The 18589-nt window shown below is 46.5% G+C and overlaps 1 protein-coding gene across 4 annotated transcripts in view; it reads left to right on the forward strand.

The window, feature by feature from the left end:
* Window positions 1-7934: 7934 nt before the first annotated feature.
* The window catches only part of LOC116896612 (protein argonaute-1), a 34751-nt gene continuing 24096 nt past the window's right edge, over window positions 7935-18589 (forward strand). For 2 of the 4 annotated variants that reach the window (XM_032897887.1, XM_032897897.1), the window contains exons 1-5: window positions 15181-15285; window positions 15605-15823; window positions 16043-16177; window positions 16311-16398; window positions 17017-17164. In XM_032897887.1, the coding sequence (XP_032753778.1) occupies window positions 15628-15823; window positions 16043-16177; window positions 16311-16398; window positions 17017-17164 (567 nt within the window). In that variant the 5' untranslated portion in view covers window positions 15181-15285; window positions 15605-15627. Of the gene's footprint in view, window positions 8216-12985; window positions 13170-14593; window positions 14715-15103; window positions 15286-15604; window positions 15824-16042; window positions 16178-16310; window positions 16399-17016; window positions 17165-18589 lie in introns of those variants that run through there. The other 2 variants (XM_032897871.1, XM_032897879.1) reach the window with 2 other exon arrangements.

Raw genomic sequence — 18589 nt, forward strand, 5'->3', positions numbered from 1 at the left:
GGGAAGTCAGTTATGTCAGACGATGGTTTTTTTCTGGAGCACACAGGTGAAAGGATGTTTTGCTACAGCAGACACGTGAGAGGATAGGTGACATTAGAAGGAATATAAACATGACCCCACAGACTGGGAGCTCAGGCATTGGTTTGCCCTGCTCCACCTCGATAGTCTTCGCTGATGGCAGCATGTATTCGTATCCTGACATTGTGTTGCTGAGCTGCACTTGTGGTGATGCCCTAGACAGAAACTCACCAAAGAACTTTTCAGGAGGTTCCTGCGGCTTTTTGCTGCTTCCATGGTAGATCCGGGCTGGTTGGTGAGCCTCACCGTTTGTTCTGGATTAAAGTGCTCTTGCTGATTCCTGTGTGGTGTCTGCCGAGTGGACTGGCCTGCCGCTGCTGATTCATGTTTGGTGTTTTGTTAGAGGACTGCTGATATCCTGCCAATGAAGATTGGGCTTACCTCTGAAGAACTATTTATATATATATATATGTGTATATATATATACATACATATACATACATACATATATAACATATGTATGTATATATGTATGATATATATATATTTATTTATTTATTACAGATGGTTGTGAGCCACCATGTTGTTGCTAGGATTTGAACTCAGAACCTCTGGAAGGGCAGTCAGTGCTCTTAACCACTGAGCTACCTCTCCAGCCCTGAAGAAGTATTTCTAGACAGATCTACTTCCCCTGTGTTCTAATAACTTTCATTTTTCCACTACCTCTGGTGGGTGGTGGGCTAGAGCGAAGGTTGAACCCTTATTAAAGTAGGTTGGGAAAAATTTATGCCTGCACGTGAGGACTCTAAGATGAAATAAACCCTTTCCTCCTCAAGGTACATTTGGCCATGCATGTATTGCAGCGACAGAGATCTAAGACACTTCTGCTAGTCCTCTTCCCAGATAACCCTTCCTCAGCTTTCATGGTGTCTCCACACCCCACCCCACCCAAATATGGGGAAATATTAAACAGTACAGCTCTGCGCCCTCACTCAAGTCCTCTGCCACATTGCCAGTCTTCTTCCCTTCTAAAGATTTTTAAATAATTTTTGAGCCACGGGTTTCACTAAATTGCTCAGGGTGGTCTTGAAATCATTGTTTCCAGGTCTTAAACTTCTGACCTTTCTGCCTCAGTTTCTCAAATACTTAGAAATAGAGGCCTGAGCTACTGGAGCTTGTACCTGTCTTTTATTAATTTACTTTTTTGGGAGACAGGGTCTCATGTAATGCATGCTGGATTTGAATCCCTGATCATTTGGCCTCTGCCTCCTGAGTGCTAGGATTACTGGTTTAGGAACAGACGGGTGTTGTAACTAGGGTTTTGTGCATGTTAGGCAAACAGTACAGCAGGTGACTTACATCACTGGATGTTCTTCTAGAGGTCCTGAGTTCAATTCCCAGCAACCACATGGTGGCTCACAACCCTCTGTAATGGGATCTGATGCCCTCTTCTGGTGTGTTTGAAGACAGTGACAGTGTACTCATACACATAAAATAAATAAATAAATCTTTAAAAAACAAACCATTTAATTCAGATATGGTGGCTCACACCGGTAATCTTAGCACTTCAATAATTGAGACAGGAGGATTGCTTCAAGGCCAGCCTGGGCTATAATGAATTCAAGAACAGCCTTGTTTCTAAACAAAAATCAGGAATTTCTATTTTATTATTCTGATATCTAGATGATGAACATCTGAGAGTTGATTTTACCAGTTATGCAGGCTTGGACAAGTTCTGCAGTATAATGTTAATTTTATTTCATTTGTGTTTCATTTTTTATTACCTATGATATTAGGTATTTGCTATAGGGCTTTGATAACTATGCTGTTTAAGAAACTCTCACATTCCTAGTTTGCTTAGAGACTTTTAGTTTCTGTTTGTGAATAGGTATTGAATTTTATTAAGTGATTCTCCTATATGAGTGGGTCCTGTTGTCTGTCATTGAGCCCGTTATAGATGGCCTAATATTGGATCACCTTATATTCTTGGGTTAAAGCAAATTTGATAAAGTTCTATTAAATTAAATTTAATTTTTTAAAATCAGGGACTTGCTTTATAGCCCCAGCTGGCCTAAAACTTGCTATTTAAACCAGACTGTTATCAACTTGCTATAATCCTGTCTGTGCCTGCCAAGTGTTGCTGTCACAGGCATGGGCGTGCCTCTGCCTGCTGAGGGCCGATGTCACAGGCTTAGGTCGTTACACTCAGTTATGATTTGGCTTTTGTTATATGTGTAGTCCCACCTCTTGGAGGATGTCAGGAAGATTGCAAGTTTGGAACTAACCTGGGCTACCTAGTGGACCCTGGTTTAAAACCAAAATCAGAATACAGTACCAGACTTGGCTTCCGTTCTTTTGCAACCTTATGTGGTGAATGAGACTGGCCTGCAATATTCCTTTCTTGTACAATCCTCTATGGTTTGGGTAAGATGGTTATATGGATGTAGGGACTATTATACTGTTTTTTGACACAGTTTTACCCAAATGTCTGTATAGTGATCTCTCATTTTTTCCAACACTTCTCACCTGCAACATTGTGTGTGTGTGTGTGTGTGTGTGTGTGTGTGTGTATTCTTGCCTACTGACTCAATTTCTTTAGTCACCATATGGTTTGAAAACTCTTTTATATCTATTTTCTAGTGTGTTTCTATTTTCCTTATTGTATTTTTATTTTTTCAATTGTATTTCTTGATACTTGTTACCTATGCAAATTAATATTTTTGGTAGTACTGTGGTTTTCCCAGGGCCACATGTCCGTGTATGAAGTAGGTCTGAGATTTTACCTATGTTTACCTTTATACACACACTTACATTTGTGTTTCAGTACGTACTAGATGGGCTTTTAAGTCAAGGAGTAGAAAAATTGACTACTGATAAATGTTATCGAATTGCTTTCTAGAGTATTATACTGATATCAATGCCAATGTATTTGAAATAATTGAGTATATAATAATTATTCCATACTTTCTTATGTGTCATTGATAACTATGTGATTCTGTTTATGTAGACTGCACTTTTCCTTGTCCCATTAGTATTCCGAGGCCATAGTTATTGTCAATATTTTCCCACTGAGCTTCCTTCATGTAATAATGGACAATAGTAGGAATTCATTTTGCATCTAACCTTACCACCAGTCAACAGCATGATAGCACTCAGGTAGATTCCAGGTTGAGGGTTGGGTTGTTATAAGATTGTGACACAGATTGGTGCTTTAGTGCTTGCAAGTGGGAAGCCTTTTAGATTCAGTCCCTGGTGCAAAAGCAGAGGAGATGGGTCAGGATAGAAGAGACAACGGGGGTTGGTATTTAGCTCAGTGGTAGAGCGCTTGCCTAGCAAGCACAAGGTCCTGGGTTTGGTCCCCAGCTCCAAAAAAAGAAAAAAGAAAGAGAGAGAGAGAGAGAGAGAGAGAGAGAGAGAGAGAGAGAGAGAGAGAGCGAGCTCGAGCAGCAGGAAAGGAAGTTAAGTTGTTAGTTCACGTCTCCTAAAGGGTTAAGGTAGCCTGTCGTTGGCTACTCTGTTTGGGATTCATTTGATACAACACAGCTGTACATCTGCATCTGTTGTAGGGTAGATGACTTGTCTGGCTTTTCTACAGCTTACCCTAAGTGATTTCCATCTTGTCTCCTTTTGCCATAGCCCATTCTTTGGTATGGTAACTAATTGTTTGTGCTGGTGTCTGACCTAACCAACTTGTGGTTTTCATATACTGAACATATACTGATCTGTGCTGTGAGTTTCCTCAGATTGGAGCATTTCAAAGGTGGGGATGCTGGGCCCTGGGGCCTTCAGAGACATCACGGTACTGTTACTGAGAAGTCAGATGTGAAGGATGACCCTAAATTTCAGTAGCAGAGTTAGCATTCTTAGACTAAAATGTTCCTGGATTTAACCATTCTTTTCCAGAAGTGACCTTCCCAAAGCTTCTAGATTATCCTATCTTGACAGGCTGAGTTCAGGGTTTGGGGGCAGATATGTTGCAGAAGCCATAAAGTTCTGTGATTTCCAGCCTGAGTGTCAGAACCAGGGACAGCTCCTGTTGCCGTCGCAGCCCCTCCCCTGGCCGGGGCTAGGGGCTAAGGGGTATTCTCACTGCTTTGCTTATGTTTTATGTTAGAGCATCGGTAACATGATGGTTCCTATGATATGTGCTGATTCTGACCTTTGCACCCTCTGCGAACACCTTTCTCTTGTCCCTCTCTTGCCTGGTTGATTTCTGCTCATTTCTCCCTTGCCTCTAGGGAACTTAGCCTGACTATCCTAGGCTGGATTAGATCATTTTACAGTTCTTATGACACATGCATGCGCTTCTGTCATTATACTGAAGGCTTCATTGAAATTACCATCTGTGTTGTTTTTCCGGAATTGTAGAGTTAGCTCAAATCTATCCTTGTATCTTTGTTCGTCTGTATCTCTCTTCGTCTGGAGTATAAAGATCTCGGGGGAGGGGGGACTGATGCTTAAGCTTGGCTGCAGTACCAAGACCAGCAGCCATTACTGCTTTAGTTTGAGGAACTTGGTCTCTCTCCTTTACTCAGTTTTTTGATATGGCTTCTTATTAGATCAGATGCACTTTCTAATACAAATCACAAACATCTCCCTATTTATTTCTTGCCATTGTTCTTAATTAGTTATTACTAGTCAATTACTACTCATTTCCTTGAAGTTTTCCATTTACTTACCATAGTTTCTTTGTTCTCATTCTTCTCCTTCTCTCTCTCTCTCTTTCTCTCTCTCTCTCTCTCTCTCTCTCTCTCTCTCTCTCTCTCTCTCTCTCTTTTCCCCTCCCTCCCTCTCCCTCCCCACCACCCAGGGGTTTCAACACTGTGTTGCCCAAGATAGTAGCAAACTCTTGGGCTCGACAGATGCTCATCTCCTCAGCCTCATGAGTGCGGAGAGTATGGTCATATACCACTGTGCCTATATTCTACAGTGTTTCCAATGTTTGGAAGATGAAAGTACAGATGGGGATACAGTTTTTTGTTTTTTTTTTTTGTTTTTTTTGTTTGTTTGTTTTTTGTTTTTGTCATTCTTCCTGTTTCAGTTCTAAGAAGTGAGGGGAAAGGTGATTAGCCCGATACACACAGATGGGAGGCCCTCTGTGTGTTAGCAGTGGACTAAAAAGCAAGGGTTGAACGAGAAAGAGAGTGACCCAGTAGATTTCCAGGAATGTATATTAAGAGTTACTGAGTGGCCAGCAAGATGGCCCAGTGGGGCAGAAGACCCACAGCTGAGTTTCATGACCTGAGGTTGATAACTGTGACCTATATTGTCCTCTGACTTCCACGTGTGTGGCGATGGTGTGAACACACACACAACAAAATATAATTTAATAATTAAAAACCAGAGGCCCTGAGTTTGTCAGCCTGAAAAAACCAAATGCTATCTGAATTTCCTTTTACTGCTTTTCCTAGCTGAGAGTAGAACTCCTAAGGATGAGGGCAGTCTGTGGAGAAACTCTGACAGCTGGGCCGGAGTGTGACACCACTGTACACTTTCGAGATCAAAATAGTGACCAGTTCCTTTCCTCAAAATAAGCATAAGGCTGAGTCTTGACGGGCTCTTAGGGAACGCTGTCCTTCCAACTCACTTAAACCAGGCAAAGGTCTTAACCCAGGGAAAGGTTTTGCTGTGTCTAAAAGTTGTTTTTTTGTTTTTGTTCTTTTTCTGTATTTTTTGCTCTATTTAATTCAGCTAAACCCAAATTTACTAATTATCATAGGCACATAGTTGCTTAACAGAAACATATCTGATATGATCCACCTTTTAGGAACTTATTGTGTGGAGGCAGATAGTGACTGATAGCAGCCGCTCCTGTGCTCCCATCCCTTTGGGCCCTGTTCTAAAGGTATAAATTCTTTAAATGTTCGCAACAGCTAATGATGTAGCTCCTACAGCACCAGCATTTTACACAAGAGAAAAACAAGAGACAGAGAAAGGAAATGGTTTGTCTAATGTTACATTGCTAGTGAATGGCAGGGTAAGGATTGAAGCCAAGACAAGCCAGCTCTAGAGCTAGCTTTCTTCTTAACCCCTGGAGAGCACTGGTCCTTAGTGTGGTCCCTAGCTTAGCCACATCTGCATCGTCTGCAAAGTTGATCCCCCCCCCCACACACACACACACACTCTGTTTGTTGGTTCATTCGTTTGAGACAGAGTCTCACTGTGCAGTGCTGGCTGTGCCAGAACTCACTAAGTAAACCAGACTGGCCTTGAACTCACAAGAGATCTGCCTGTCTCTGCCTCCCCAGTGCTGGGTTAAAGGCATTGTCACCCCACCCAACTGAGCCATACATCCTTTAATTCTGCATAAGGCCTATGACTCACTCCGAAGGCAGGGCTCTGTAGTCAGTGTTTTAACAAGCCCTCCAGGTAATTGTGATGATTGCTTTTTGATAAACTCTGCTGAAGGGAAGCTAGGCATGCTAAACTGTGTGTCCTAAGTTCATCTCACTGGTAGGGTGTGAGCATTGTCCATCTCCTAGACTCCTAGACTTTGTATAGCATCTGATGCAAGGAGGACATTGAAGTCACATAGCAGCTGGGTGTGGTGGAAGGCAGCTTTCATCCTAGCATTTCATATTATATATGAATATATATATATATATATATATATATATATATATATATATATAGAGAGAGAGAGAGAGAGAGAGAGAGAGAGAGAGAGAGAGTGAGTGTGATGTTTGAACCAGGTCTCACTATAATTACCCTGTCAGTGCAGACCAAATGGGAAAGTTATGTGAGACTATCAAGGAAGTAGCTGTGATGGTTCTGGCAAGTTATGATGAAGAGGGTACAAGGAACTATGAGAATGACAATAATTTTGAGAGTGCTTCACGAGCAAGGTAAGCATATCAAGACACAGTTGAAAATGGCAAGTGGACAAAGGAGGACAGGATCCGATATTTTTTTGGCATGTATTTGCAGTTCCTTGAGACAGGACAAATATATGTATTTTGTAGGGGAAAAGAAAGGGTTAGGTTTGGACTTAAATTCGAAGTGTTAGATCCAACTGGAGCTGTCCAGCAGTCGGAAATACGAAGCTGCCACATGGTTATGTATAGATATTTGGGCTTTAAGAGTGCATGAAGCTGTGAAGAGTAGAGGGGAGAGTAGAATATAAAATTCAGGTTAGAACTACAGTGAACAAAACAAGAGGGGCCATTGATGAAAGCTGAACAGGACAGACGTTAGGAGACTTAAGAAAATGTGAAAGCCAAGGAAAGTCTTTTCTTTCTTTCTTTCTTTCTTTTTTTTTAAGAGACATAGTGTCAGATGTTGCAGAGAGATAATGGAAAGTTAGCCTTTGGGTTTGGACACATTAAGCGATTTAGTAGGAGCCAAAGAAAATCTGCTCCACTGCAGATGAAGAAGTGGAGGCAGGTGCTTCCTGCAGATAGAGAGCTCTGTCTCCACACTGGTGTCGAAATTGATACATCGTCCAGAATAGGCCAGGTCTCTAACACATTTGTGGTCTCAGCGCCTGGCCCCACAGCCTGGAAGGGAGGGTGGCATTAATGAGATCAGCAACTAGGGACTCAGAAAGACTGACTTAGCAGAGGCGGCCAAGACTTAAGAATGAGAGTGATTGGTAGAGGCGGGAGGCAGGGCTCTTGGGTGATTGGGTGTTGGAGGGGAATAGGGTCGGGGAATGAGGTGGGAGCCAGGCTCTGTGTTGATGGCGGGGGCTGTGGGTAGGTTACCAGGGATCTGTTTAGGGAAAAGACAGGGCTCCGGGCTGCAGCCGGGGAAGGGGTGTCGCCCAGCCCCTCCCCTCTTACGCCACTGCACGGTTCCGCCACTGGAGCCCTCCCGCCAGGCTGCACGGCCACGAGTGGCCGCCAGGGGCCGCTGCATGGTCCCCGCGCCCCCGCCCCTCTCCATTGGCCTTTGTTGCCGTCGAGCGCCCCGCTTGACTCGTTCCCGTCCGCCCCCTGGGCCCATCGGTCGCGCCTGCGCACTGGCAGCTACTTGGGCGCTAGCAGGGGGAGCTGCTGCAGGCTCCGCGGCGGCGGCAACGGAGGCTGCGGGGGCGACAGCGCGAGCGGCCGGGCTTCGGGGGGGAGCCGAGCCCGGCCCGGGAGCCCGAGCAGTGCAAGTGCGAGGTACCTAGGCCCCTCACGCTGGACTCCTCAGTCTCCCGGCCGCCTGTCCTCCGCACGGGTATATGGGATGGAAGCGGGACCCTCGGGAGCAGGTAAGGGCCCTCGGGAACCGGGAGCAGTATGTGTTCCAAAGCCCTGGAGGCTCTCGCGGGATAGAGCATGGTTCCAGAGTGAGGAGAGGGGCTCTCAGGGGATGGGGGGCCCATTTTGAAGGGGGTTGTGTGCAGTTCCGGCTGAGAACCATGTGAAGATCTGAGACCTGAGCTGTTTGTCCTAGGAAGCAGTATACTGTCCTGAGGGTGGGAAGTAACCTGGTAGAAGGGCCTGAATGCACGGGAGTCCTTCCGTGAGGTCTAGGGAGGCCTATGGGGAGGCCCGGCAGGTGGCAGGGGGGCGGGCTCCAGGTGTCCAGGAGAGGAGGGGGGCGACACAGATGGGCCTGGAACTACCGCCTGTCGGGGGGCGGGGGCTCGGCCGTGCTGGGCTGGGCTAAGCTAATGCCTCTGGGGAGTAGGCGCCAGGGCTGGCCTCTGTGCTCCGCCCAGCTGGGCCTGAAGCGGGGGTGAGGGTCAGGGGGCGGTGGGTGGGGATTTAGCCCAGGGATTTCCCCCTTTGGCTGGGGACTTGAGTGGTGGCGCGGGAGCATGCGCGGAGGTACCAGCCTGAAGGGCTGCCCCATGTGGTGGGGGCGTGGCTGTTTGAGTACCCCTCCTGTGCCCCTGGGCTTAGGAGAAGGAGTGCACTGATGGGTGCAGTCTCTCAGATTCTGATGGCAGTGTACGGATGGAAATTGCCTTCTTCTCTCTTGGGGGTTGGGAGGGTCTCTAATACTTGGTCCTTAAACCCTGGTGTAGCAGTTTGCCAAAGAAAGGGTCCAGATAAACTGACCGTGTGCCTTTTTCTGCTACATGAGAAGAGACGGAGACCAAAGCCATGCTTTATAGCTACTTCTCCCTGAAGATAGGCCTTAGGAAAGTGTTGGTCACTGAGAAACCAGGCCTACAAGGTTTTCAAGTTTCTGGACTACTACTGAGGAGAGACAGGAGCTAAGGATATTGTCCTTTTCCTTGAATTAACTCCTTATGTTACAGTATAATGTCTATATAGACCTGTGGCTCCTGTTTCCTGGTGGATCTTTTCCCATGGCAGGGGCATGTCATTAGACTCAAAGCTGCCAAGCTTGTCTGTCTGACAGAAACAAGTTGTTAGGCAGATACTGGTGGCACACACCTTTAATCCCAGTGCCAGGGAGGCAGAGGCAGGCAGATGAATGAATTCAAGGTCAGAAGCTACACAGAGAAACCCTGTCTCAAAAAAGAGAGAGAGAGAGAGAGAGAGAGAGAGAGAGAGAGAGAGAGAGAGAGAGAGAGAGAGAGAGAGATGTTGGAGGTGAGGTAGCATTGACCCTGATAATAATAGCCCAGACTTTCCTATTTAGAGGAAATACACACACACACACACTCACACACATGTAATATATATATTGGAGAAAAAGCTGGGGCAGGGCTGCCCAGAGGCAACTGGAGTCCTCGTGATGGGCTGTAGACTTAGGATACCTTTTGTGTCATTCCTGGAGCTCATACCTTGTGGTAGAAAAAACAATCTGAACCCGGAATCCTTTCTGTTACCTCTCACTACCTCCATTTGGTGTGGGGATAACAACAGGATTTTTGTTCACTTTCCAAAGATTTTTGGGAAGTATCTTTGTTTTTCAGGCCACTGGAATTGATCTTAAAACTCTCCCAAGTCTTTGATTCAATGATCTGTGAGGGGTACTGATTGTATTCCCCAAACACAAACAGCCTCACTAAGTAGAGTGTAAATCCCAGTTCTCTAGGTTGGAGACCAGAGTAGGACCCATGTCCAGACAGACTGATGAAGGCCCATTGTCCTGAATTGCTAATGATTTTATCCTGATGAATGTGGGGCAGGGTTGTGGGGTGATGAAGAAAGGGGCTTGTTTGTTACAGGAAAGAAGTTTCTAGATGAAGGGCTGGAGCACTGGAGTCAGCTGTGTCTTGGACAAAATGCTAGTGGCTTGGGGTTTGCCTCATCAAAAGACATAATTAAAATTCAGGCTGGAAACTCTGATGGAGAGACCCCCACAACTGGTTCCTTCTGGGGCTGGACTGCTGCTCTCTTGGGAGATGTTGGAGTATTGTTCTGAGGAGGCTCATGTCCAGATGTGCCTTCAGTGTGCTGGTGTGTTCAGGCATGGGGACTGGCCTGGGAGCGCCGTGAGGGTAGAGGTGCTGTCCAACTTATCTGTGGCAGCAGCAGTTGCCTGGTGTCTGGAGGCCCTGACACAGAGTGCATGTTTATTAATTGACTCAGATCATTCAAATGTGAGCATATGGTTAAACTCTGTGCATATTCTGTAATTTGTGTCTATGCATGTGGGTGTTTTAATGTTTATGGACAAATATTTTTGGAGAGATTGGTCTCTTAGTCCTTTCTTACTCACCACCTGATTTACCAAGGGTACACACCCTCTAGTAGTCTGTTGGGTTCTTTAGGAGACGTGTGAGCCTCTGAGTTGCTGGGAAGGCATCCTGAGCCCAGGCCTTGAGCTCTGTTACTTTTCCTTCTGCGTGCTGGTTGGGGATGGGGGAGGGGGAGTGTCATTTTCAGGGCCCCTCCCTTCTTGCTTTTGTCTGCAGGGAAGGGCCCCGCCCCTTTCCCCCTAGGCTGGAGCTTTGTCCTCTGTGCTGGGGCCCTCATCTGCATCACAAAGTGGCCGTCTGTCCCTGTCTGGGTCTGAGGGGAAGTGTCTTCCTTTCTCAGACTAAAAGCTGGGGGCAGGGCGAGGTTGGGGAGGAGAGACTCTGTACAGCTGTGGCGCTTTCCTGGGGATAGATAGAATGGCAAAGAGGTAGTTGTTTCCCCCTGCCTCCTTCCCTCGTTTGGGGATGAAGTGGAGAGATGTTCTCCATTTTCTCTGAACCCTGACCAGGAGGGTGCTCTCAGGCACTGGTGTGCTGTCCAGCTCTGGGATGGAGAGAGCTCCAAGGGGAGTGTCTGTCTCACCTCATCCCTGTAATTTCTGCTTTGCCCTTGGTTCTTCTAGAGGGATGTCTCTCAGAATTTCAACTGATTATTCAGACTAGGAGGCAAAAAGTGAATGGAATCCTAGAACTTGGGAAAGGGAAAGATATATCTGAAAGGGGACAAATGCTTCTGCCCAGAGTTTATGTTTGTTTGGGACAGTTGCAAGCATGGTTGTGTGGCTGTGCACTCTTGTGGTGTGCCTATCGGTTTGTTTGTTCATTTATGTCATATGAGCATATGAAGTACCTGTCTTTATGCCCAGCACTAGCTTGAGCTGTGATGAAGTCAAGTATGGTCCCTTCTTTTGAAACACTGAGTCCTCACTGATGGTGAGGAGCGTATGTAGAACGGTAGGCTTTAGAGCGCTTGCATGTGAGAGGGGTGCGTGTTTGTCAGTGGGGCTCGTATGCAGTATCCATTCAGCCCTTTCTGGGATAGGTGGGACTAGTTTATTAGTTCCCTTGTAGCTGAGTTCTGAGGGACTTGGCATTTTCCTCTGCAGAAAGGGACTGGGGCTGATTTGACAGGTGGTTTAGAGGGAGTCAAGTCCTTCAGCTTTGGAAAGTGTGCACCTCCCACAAATGACCCACCTCTTCCTGACCCCCCTGCCTAAGATATGCTCCATACCCTCCCACCCCTGTCCCATCCCCCAGTCCTGTGTGTCTATGAAAGCAGAGCTCTGGTAAAGAGGGCGTTTGTCCCTCTTCCACCTGTGCTGGTCCTCTCTCTGCTGGAAAGAACAATAGTAGCAGAGGACAAAGGCTCTACTTAGTGTACACACACACACACACACACACACACACACACACACACACACACACACACACACACGCACGCACGGACACAGGGGGAGGGAGAGGGAGACTGAGGAGCAGTCATGCTGGCCTATCCTAGCCCTTCCTTCCCCAAGGGCCCCCTTCTGTTCTGAAATCGATCCTTTCTGCTGTCTGGACCCTCCCTCAGTGTGGAGAGATTTGTGAAGAATGGAAAGTGTCTTATATTCCCTTTCTGACCTGGCGTCTCCCCTCTTACTGTTCTTCCTCCTTCCCGAGCCTTTAGCTTTCTTCATGTGAGCTTTTATTTTCTTCCGTTTCTTCATTCTGCATCTTGATAGTTTTTTCTCTGTACCCCAACCTTGCCCTACCTGTACCCTTCCTTCCTTTTTCTACCTAATTCAAGGCATTTTCTCTTGTGACCTCCAGATCCGACCTTCTCCCCGCCCTGGCAGCCTCTTCTTAGCCTGCAGATGCTGTCCTTCTACCCTTTTTTTTCTGTCTCCCCAGAGCCAGCATTCCCTGTATCGGTCCTGTCTCAGGCCCTGCCCTTCCCAGCCTGCCTTTCTTGAGGTTGTTCACCTGTCCACATTAACAGAGGATATCATCCCAAAGTTCTGGTGCCATTTTGTGTTCTGGATGCTAATGAGTGAAATGAGCTTCTCGAGTAGCACAGAATCAATCGATCGTTCTTAATCTGGCGTATACCTACCTGGTAGAGACAGGTGTCTCAATCTAGTAGAGATGGAGGAAAGCGTTGTGAACTAGGAACTTAGCTACTTTTCTTGAACTCATTACACATTTACTTGTTGAAGTTGTAGACACACATTTTCCTAACTGAAGAAAGGTTTAAAACAAAAATAAAAGTAAAATAAGCCATTGGAAAATCCAGTGAGCTTGGGAATGTCCAAGCTGGTGGAAGCCCCTGCTGGGTTAGGAAAGAGGAACGAGACCCACGGTCTTGGTCTGAGAGGCCTTGTCTGATCACAGCAGTTAGAAGATGGCCAGACTCCGTCCTCACTGGCTTCTTTGTCTTCATAGCTGCAGGTGCCTACCTGCCTCCCCTGCAGCAGGTGTTCCAGGCCCCTCGCCGGCCTGGCATCGGCACTGTGGGCAAACCGATCAAGCTTCTGGCCAATTACTTTGAGGTGGACATTCCTAAGATTGACGTCTACCATTACGAGGTGGACATCAAGCCGGACAAGTGTCCTCGCAGAGTCAACCGGTGAGTGATGCCTGTGGGTGGCACCGAGTCCAATTTATTAAACAGGGAAAGAGGAAACATGTCGGCCGGAGGACTCTGTAAGAACAGAGCACATTCTAGCACTTGCTGAGATAGGTGACTCTAGAGATTTTAAGAATGAGACTTAGGTAAGGAGCCTGGTAGAGAAGGAGAAGTTAAAAGGCAAGGCTAAAATGGCGGGGGTAAGAGCAAGATGGATGGTGTTCTTGCTTACAGGGGATGTTCCGGGATGCATAGTTGGAGAGATTAATCATAGAAGAAGCAGATTAAATTGGTTTATTATTACTGGAAAACCATATTCACAATTAAAAACTAGGAATTCTTTTCAACAGTCTTGAGTATATTTTCAGATATTTTTCTGTGTATACATTCATTATAATATGGACATGAATATATAATACATTTATAGTAATATATTCCCAACAATTACTGTTATTACTTATTAATTATATTATTAATGACCATATATAATATTACATTATTACATATTATTGTATATGCGCATACACAAACATGTGCATACATATACACATTGGTTTTATACAAGTATTACATATAATACAATATATGTGCATTAATATGTGTACATATGTAATGTATGAGCATATATAATAATGTAAAATCCTATATACTTTGTTCAATATTGTCCATTTTTCTGTTTAACCATATATTTTGGAAAATAGTATATATTAGTATATATAAATCTGCCTTATTCTTTTGTGTAGAGCCCTAGATAGTCCTTGAAATGACCACATAATTTGCTTGATCTATTGTGGGATATTTAGGTAGAGTCTAAACTTTGCAACAAGATTGAAACTGTTAAGTATTATATAAAGATACATATTTTCACAGATGTGTGAGTGTATCTGTAAGATAGAAGTCCTAGGAGTGGAATGACTGCCACAAGGCAGTTTAAATTGAGACATTGTCCATTCCTGAGGCAGTGTCAGAAGAACTCAGGAGTAAGACAGAGGAAAAGATGATACAGGAGAGAAAACAGTGGTAAAACTTCCAAAAGCTGGAGAGAGGACTCCTACCCTGTATTTTATTATTTCTAGGCCAGTTCAGATCCGTTCCTTTCTTTCCTTTCTGTCTTTGTTTGGCAGACAGGATAGACCTGGGAACAGGCCCTTCCCCCTCAGAAGGTCTGTGGGGGTCTTATGATCTGAGGACCAACAGTGTCACTGTAGGATTTTGGAAGTGTGGGTTCTAAGTGTGGGTTCAAATCAGAAGATGACTTTAATGAAACCTGACGATTCATAGGAATGTTGGAAGCTTGAGGTGTATTGCCACGGAGTAGACATTAGACATGAGTGTGGTACATGGGATGTTGCCTCAATTTTGAGCTGTTTCCAAAAGCCAGAAGTGATAGTCTCAGCTTCACGTGCCACGTCTGTGCTTTGCAGGGAGGTGGTGGAATACATGGTCCAGCATTTCAAACCGCAGATCTTTGGGGATCGCAAGCCTGTGTACGATGGAAAGAAGAACATTTACACAGTTACAGCACTGCCTATTGGCAATGAGAGGGTAAGGCCAGGGCTGAGGCTAGCCCTATAAGCCCAGGGAGGCCCACCTAGTGGTCCAGAGATCCTTTTATTTTGTGCTGAAAAGTATACTTTGGGGCCATAATGAATCAGGGTAGACACTTAGTGTACTGTGTGCCTGTCCCCAATAATGAAATTAGATTAGACTTCAAAAAAAAAAGACCCAAAGGATTTCCTTCTAGATTAAGGGGGCCGGAAGCACTGCAGCATCATCTGTGGAAATCAGGGTGTGGGTCTTTATTCGGGGGTTTTTAGTGTGAGCCCCTGTTGGCTTGGTTTTGGCAGATTGTGGAGTGGGAGACAGTGAGTAGGGCAGGAAGACTAAATCTGTAGGAGTGTGATCGTCACCCTTTCCTTCTTCCCATCTTGAAGGTTGACTTTGAGGTGACCATCCCCGGGGAAGGGAAGGATAGAATTTTTAAGGTCTCCATCAAGTGGCTAGCCATCGTGAGCTGGCGCATGCTGCATGAAGCCTTGGTCAGTGGCCAGATCCCTGTGCCCTTGGAGTCCGTGCAAGCCCTGGATGTGGCCATGAGGCATCTGGCATCTATGAGGTACTGAGTATAGTTATTATCTAAGCTACAAGTGTTGGTAAAACTGCTGTTGGGGGAGGAGGGAGTGAGTGTGTCTTAAGGTCCCTCAGTGTGTCCTTGGGAAAAAAAAGAACTGAAGGCCTACCATGCATGTGTGAGGCAAGTATATATACACATGTTTAGATGGTTAGACCCCTGGCCCCATCCTTAGATACCATTTTGGCCTCACTCCATCTATCCCTACAGGGCAGAGAGAAAGGTAGAAACTTAAACAAGGTCAGTCTTAACTATTGGCCCAAGAACAGAGCTGGCATTAAAGCCCTGGTGTCCTGCCTTCCAGGCCAGGGCTCCTCCGTGCCCAGGATGCCTCACAGGGTGGGGGCCTGTGCCCGAGGGACCAGTTCTCTGCCTGTCCCTGCCAGGTACACCCCTGTGGGCCGCTCCTTCTTCTCACCGCCTGAGGGCTACTACCACCCGCTGGGGGGTGGGCGCGAGGTCTGGTTCGGCTTTCACCAGTCTGTGCGCCCTGCCATGTGGAAGATGATGCTCAACATTGATGGTGAGTGGGGAGAGCTATGGAGCCAGGGGCACCCTAAATCCAGTGACCACACTCCCAGCCTCATCCCTCCCAGCTCTGCAACCACAGTCTAATTCCTGTAGCCCTGGCGCCCTGTCCCTGTCCCGGTGCCCTGCAAAGAGGAGAGTACAAGTCGTAATGCCTCCATTTATTCTTTCCTGAAAGAATCTGAGCCAAGCTGTCCCTCCCCTGTCCCTACAGTCTCAGCCACTGCCTTCTACAAAGCACAGCCAGTGATTGAGTTCATGTGTGAGGTCCTGGACATCAGGAACATAGATGAACAGCCCAAGCCCCTCACGGATTCCCAGCGCGTTCGGTTTACCAAGGAGATAAAGGGTGAGGACCCACCACCCAAACGGGGAAGAGAAAGCGCCGCTTTCTCTAACCCTAAGAGGGATCCCTCTGGGGAAGGCCAGTGAGGGAACTGAGCAGTCTGTTCCCGCCTTAACAAGCAGTGTGTGTGTCTCAGGCCTGAAGGTGGAAGTGACCCACTGTGGACAGATGAAGAGGAAATACCGCGTGTGTAATGTGACCCGCCGCCCTGCTAGCCATCAGACGTAAGTCGGCAGCACCACTACGCAGGGTCAGCCTAGCACACGGCTAAGCTGTCTGACCCACTCAACGTCTGTGATGTCAGAATGAGACTTTTCTAGTCTATCTCTGAGATAAACATCCTTTCCTCGACCTCCCCAGATCGTGTCTCCCCATGACTTTTTTTTTTCTTTTTTTTTTTTTCTCGGAGCTGGGGACCGAACCCAGGGCCTTGTGCTTGCTAGGCAAGTGCTCTACCACTGAGCTAAATCCCCAACCCCTTTTCCCTTCTTAATCTCTTAGTTTCTTCCTTGGACCTTTACTGTAAAACACGAGTGAGTGGTCCACCGACTACTGTTGGGTCTGTCCTGATGAAATACTGTGGTCCCCTTTCTTCATCCCAGGCTGTGCTGGACTCTTACCTTTAGTAGGCATCCACTCGGGCTTTAGAAGTACAGAGGAGGGAGATGGGTTGGCCTTTGTGGAACGGCTCTGTTGTCTTCGGGCTTTCCAGTGAAGCCTTGTAGCGATTGCCTTTCCGAGAGCAGCCATGATGAAAGAGGCCTGAGGCGGTCTTTGGTTGTGGCTGTGGAGAGGTGGGGTTGACACTGAATTATGATGCTTCCTTCCCTTCCTCCAAACAGGTTTCCCTTGCAGCTGGAGAGCGGACAGACCGTGGAGTGCACCGTGGCACAGTATTTCAAGCAGAAATACAACCTTCAGCTCAAGTATCCTCACCTGCCCTGCCTGCAGGTTGGGCAAGAGCAGAAGCATACCTATTTGCCCCTCGAGGTAAGGCTGCCTGCCAGAGAGTACGGCTTGGCTGACACTGGTCCTGGACGTCTCTTGAGCCGGTCACAGTCTCCTTTCCTCGTTTTCAAGTTTGAGAAGTTGATGTTCTAGGAAGTTTTAAGGTTGTTTTTGTATGAAGTCTAGACTTCCTACTTGCTAAATTCTGTTCTTATCCCTGCCTTTATTTTTATCTTCTTCCAGGACTCCTAGGCAAAAGGGCAAGCTGTGTTTGTTTGTTTGTTTGTTTGTTTGGGTGGGTGGGTGGTTGGTTGTTTGGTTGGCTGACTGACTGGCTGACTGACTGACTGACTGACTGACTGACTGACTGACTGGCTGGCTGGCTGGCTGGCTGACTGACTGACTGACTGGCTGGCTGGCTGGCTGGCTGACTGGCTGGCTGGGTGACTGGTGGGTGGGACTGACTGACTGACTGGCTGGCTAGCTGGCTGGCTGGCTGGCTGGCTGGCTGGCTGACTGGTTGGTTGAGACATGTCTCCAGCCCAGGCTGGCCTTGAACTCAAATTTAGACAGGGATAACATTGAACTTCTGATCCTCCTGTCTCCTTCCAGGGTTAGAGATTGTAGGCATACACTACCACGTGCATTTATGGGGTATTGGGGATTGAACCCGAAGTTTTATGCATGCTAGGCAAGCCCTTTGCCAACTGAGCTACATCCCCAGCGTTATTATATAGTATTGGGGTTTTTTGCACATGGTCAGGGCAGAGATTTCAGATACTCACATACATGCTATCTCTTAATTTCTCTTTCCTGCGGTCTGCAGTTAGGGGTAATGAGTAACCTGAGAATTTTTATATCTTATTCTACAGGAAAAAAAAAAAAAAAAAAAAAAAAAACCCCGAGACAAACATTACCTGTGATGTAAATCCCATTACCCCAGTGGTTGATGTGCTGTCTTCTGGGAAAGTTTTAAATCTCCAGAGATTTTCATGCCTTTGTAATTCACAGACAGACCTTTGAAATGCAGAATGCAGCCATCAGCAAGAGGATAGTGATACTCAGGACAGATTAAGGAGGGGGGTGGGGGTCCCTCCTCTCTCATGGAACTTTTACAGGGATAGAAGTAAGGGTATGGGGTCAAGGGTGGACTCTTTTAGGAGACATTTGATCTGAATTCCAAATTATGGCCACCATCCTTGTACTAATAGCAGGGACAAGGGACACACTTCCCTGGCAAGAGGAACAGCTTCTAAAGCGAGACATCTGGATCTTTCTGAGGGACAGACAGACTGAGGGCTGTAGTATGTGAGGGGTGAGTGAGTAATAGGTGACAGTGGTGGATGGGCTGGAGGGTCAGATTACAACGACTCTTGTGGAGGATTTAAAAAAAATAATGGCTTTATCAAGATATAATTGACATTATAAAAATATGACCATGTATAATTCAGTAGCTGTTAGTGTATT

The sequence above is a fragment of the Rattus rattus genome, chromosome 1 (assembly GCF_011064425.1).
Source record: "Rattus rattus isolate New Zealand chromosome 1, Rrattus_CSIRO_v1, whole genome shotgun sequence".
NCBI classification, from domain to species: Eukaryota; Metazoa; Chordata; class Mammalia; order Rodentia; family Muridae; genus Rattus; species Rattus rattus.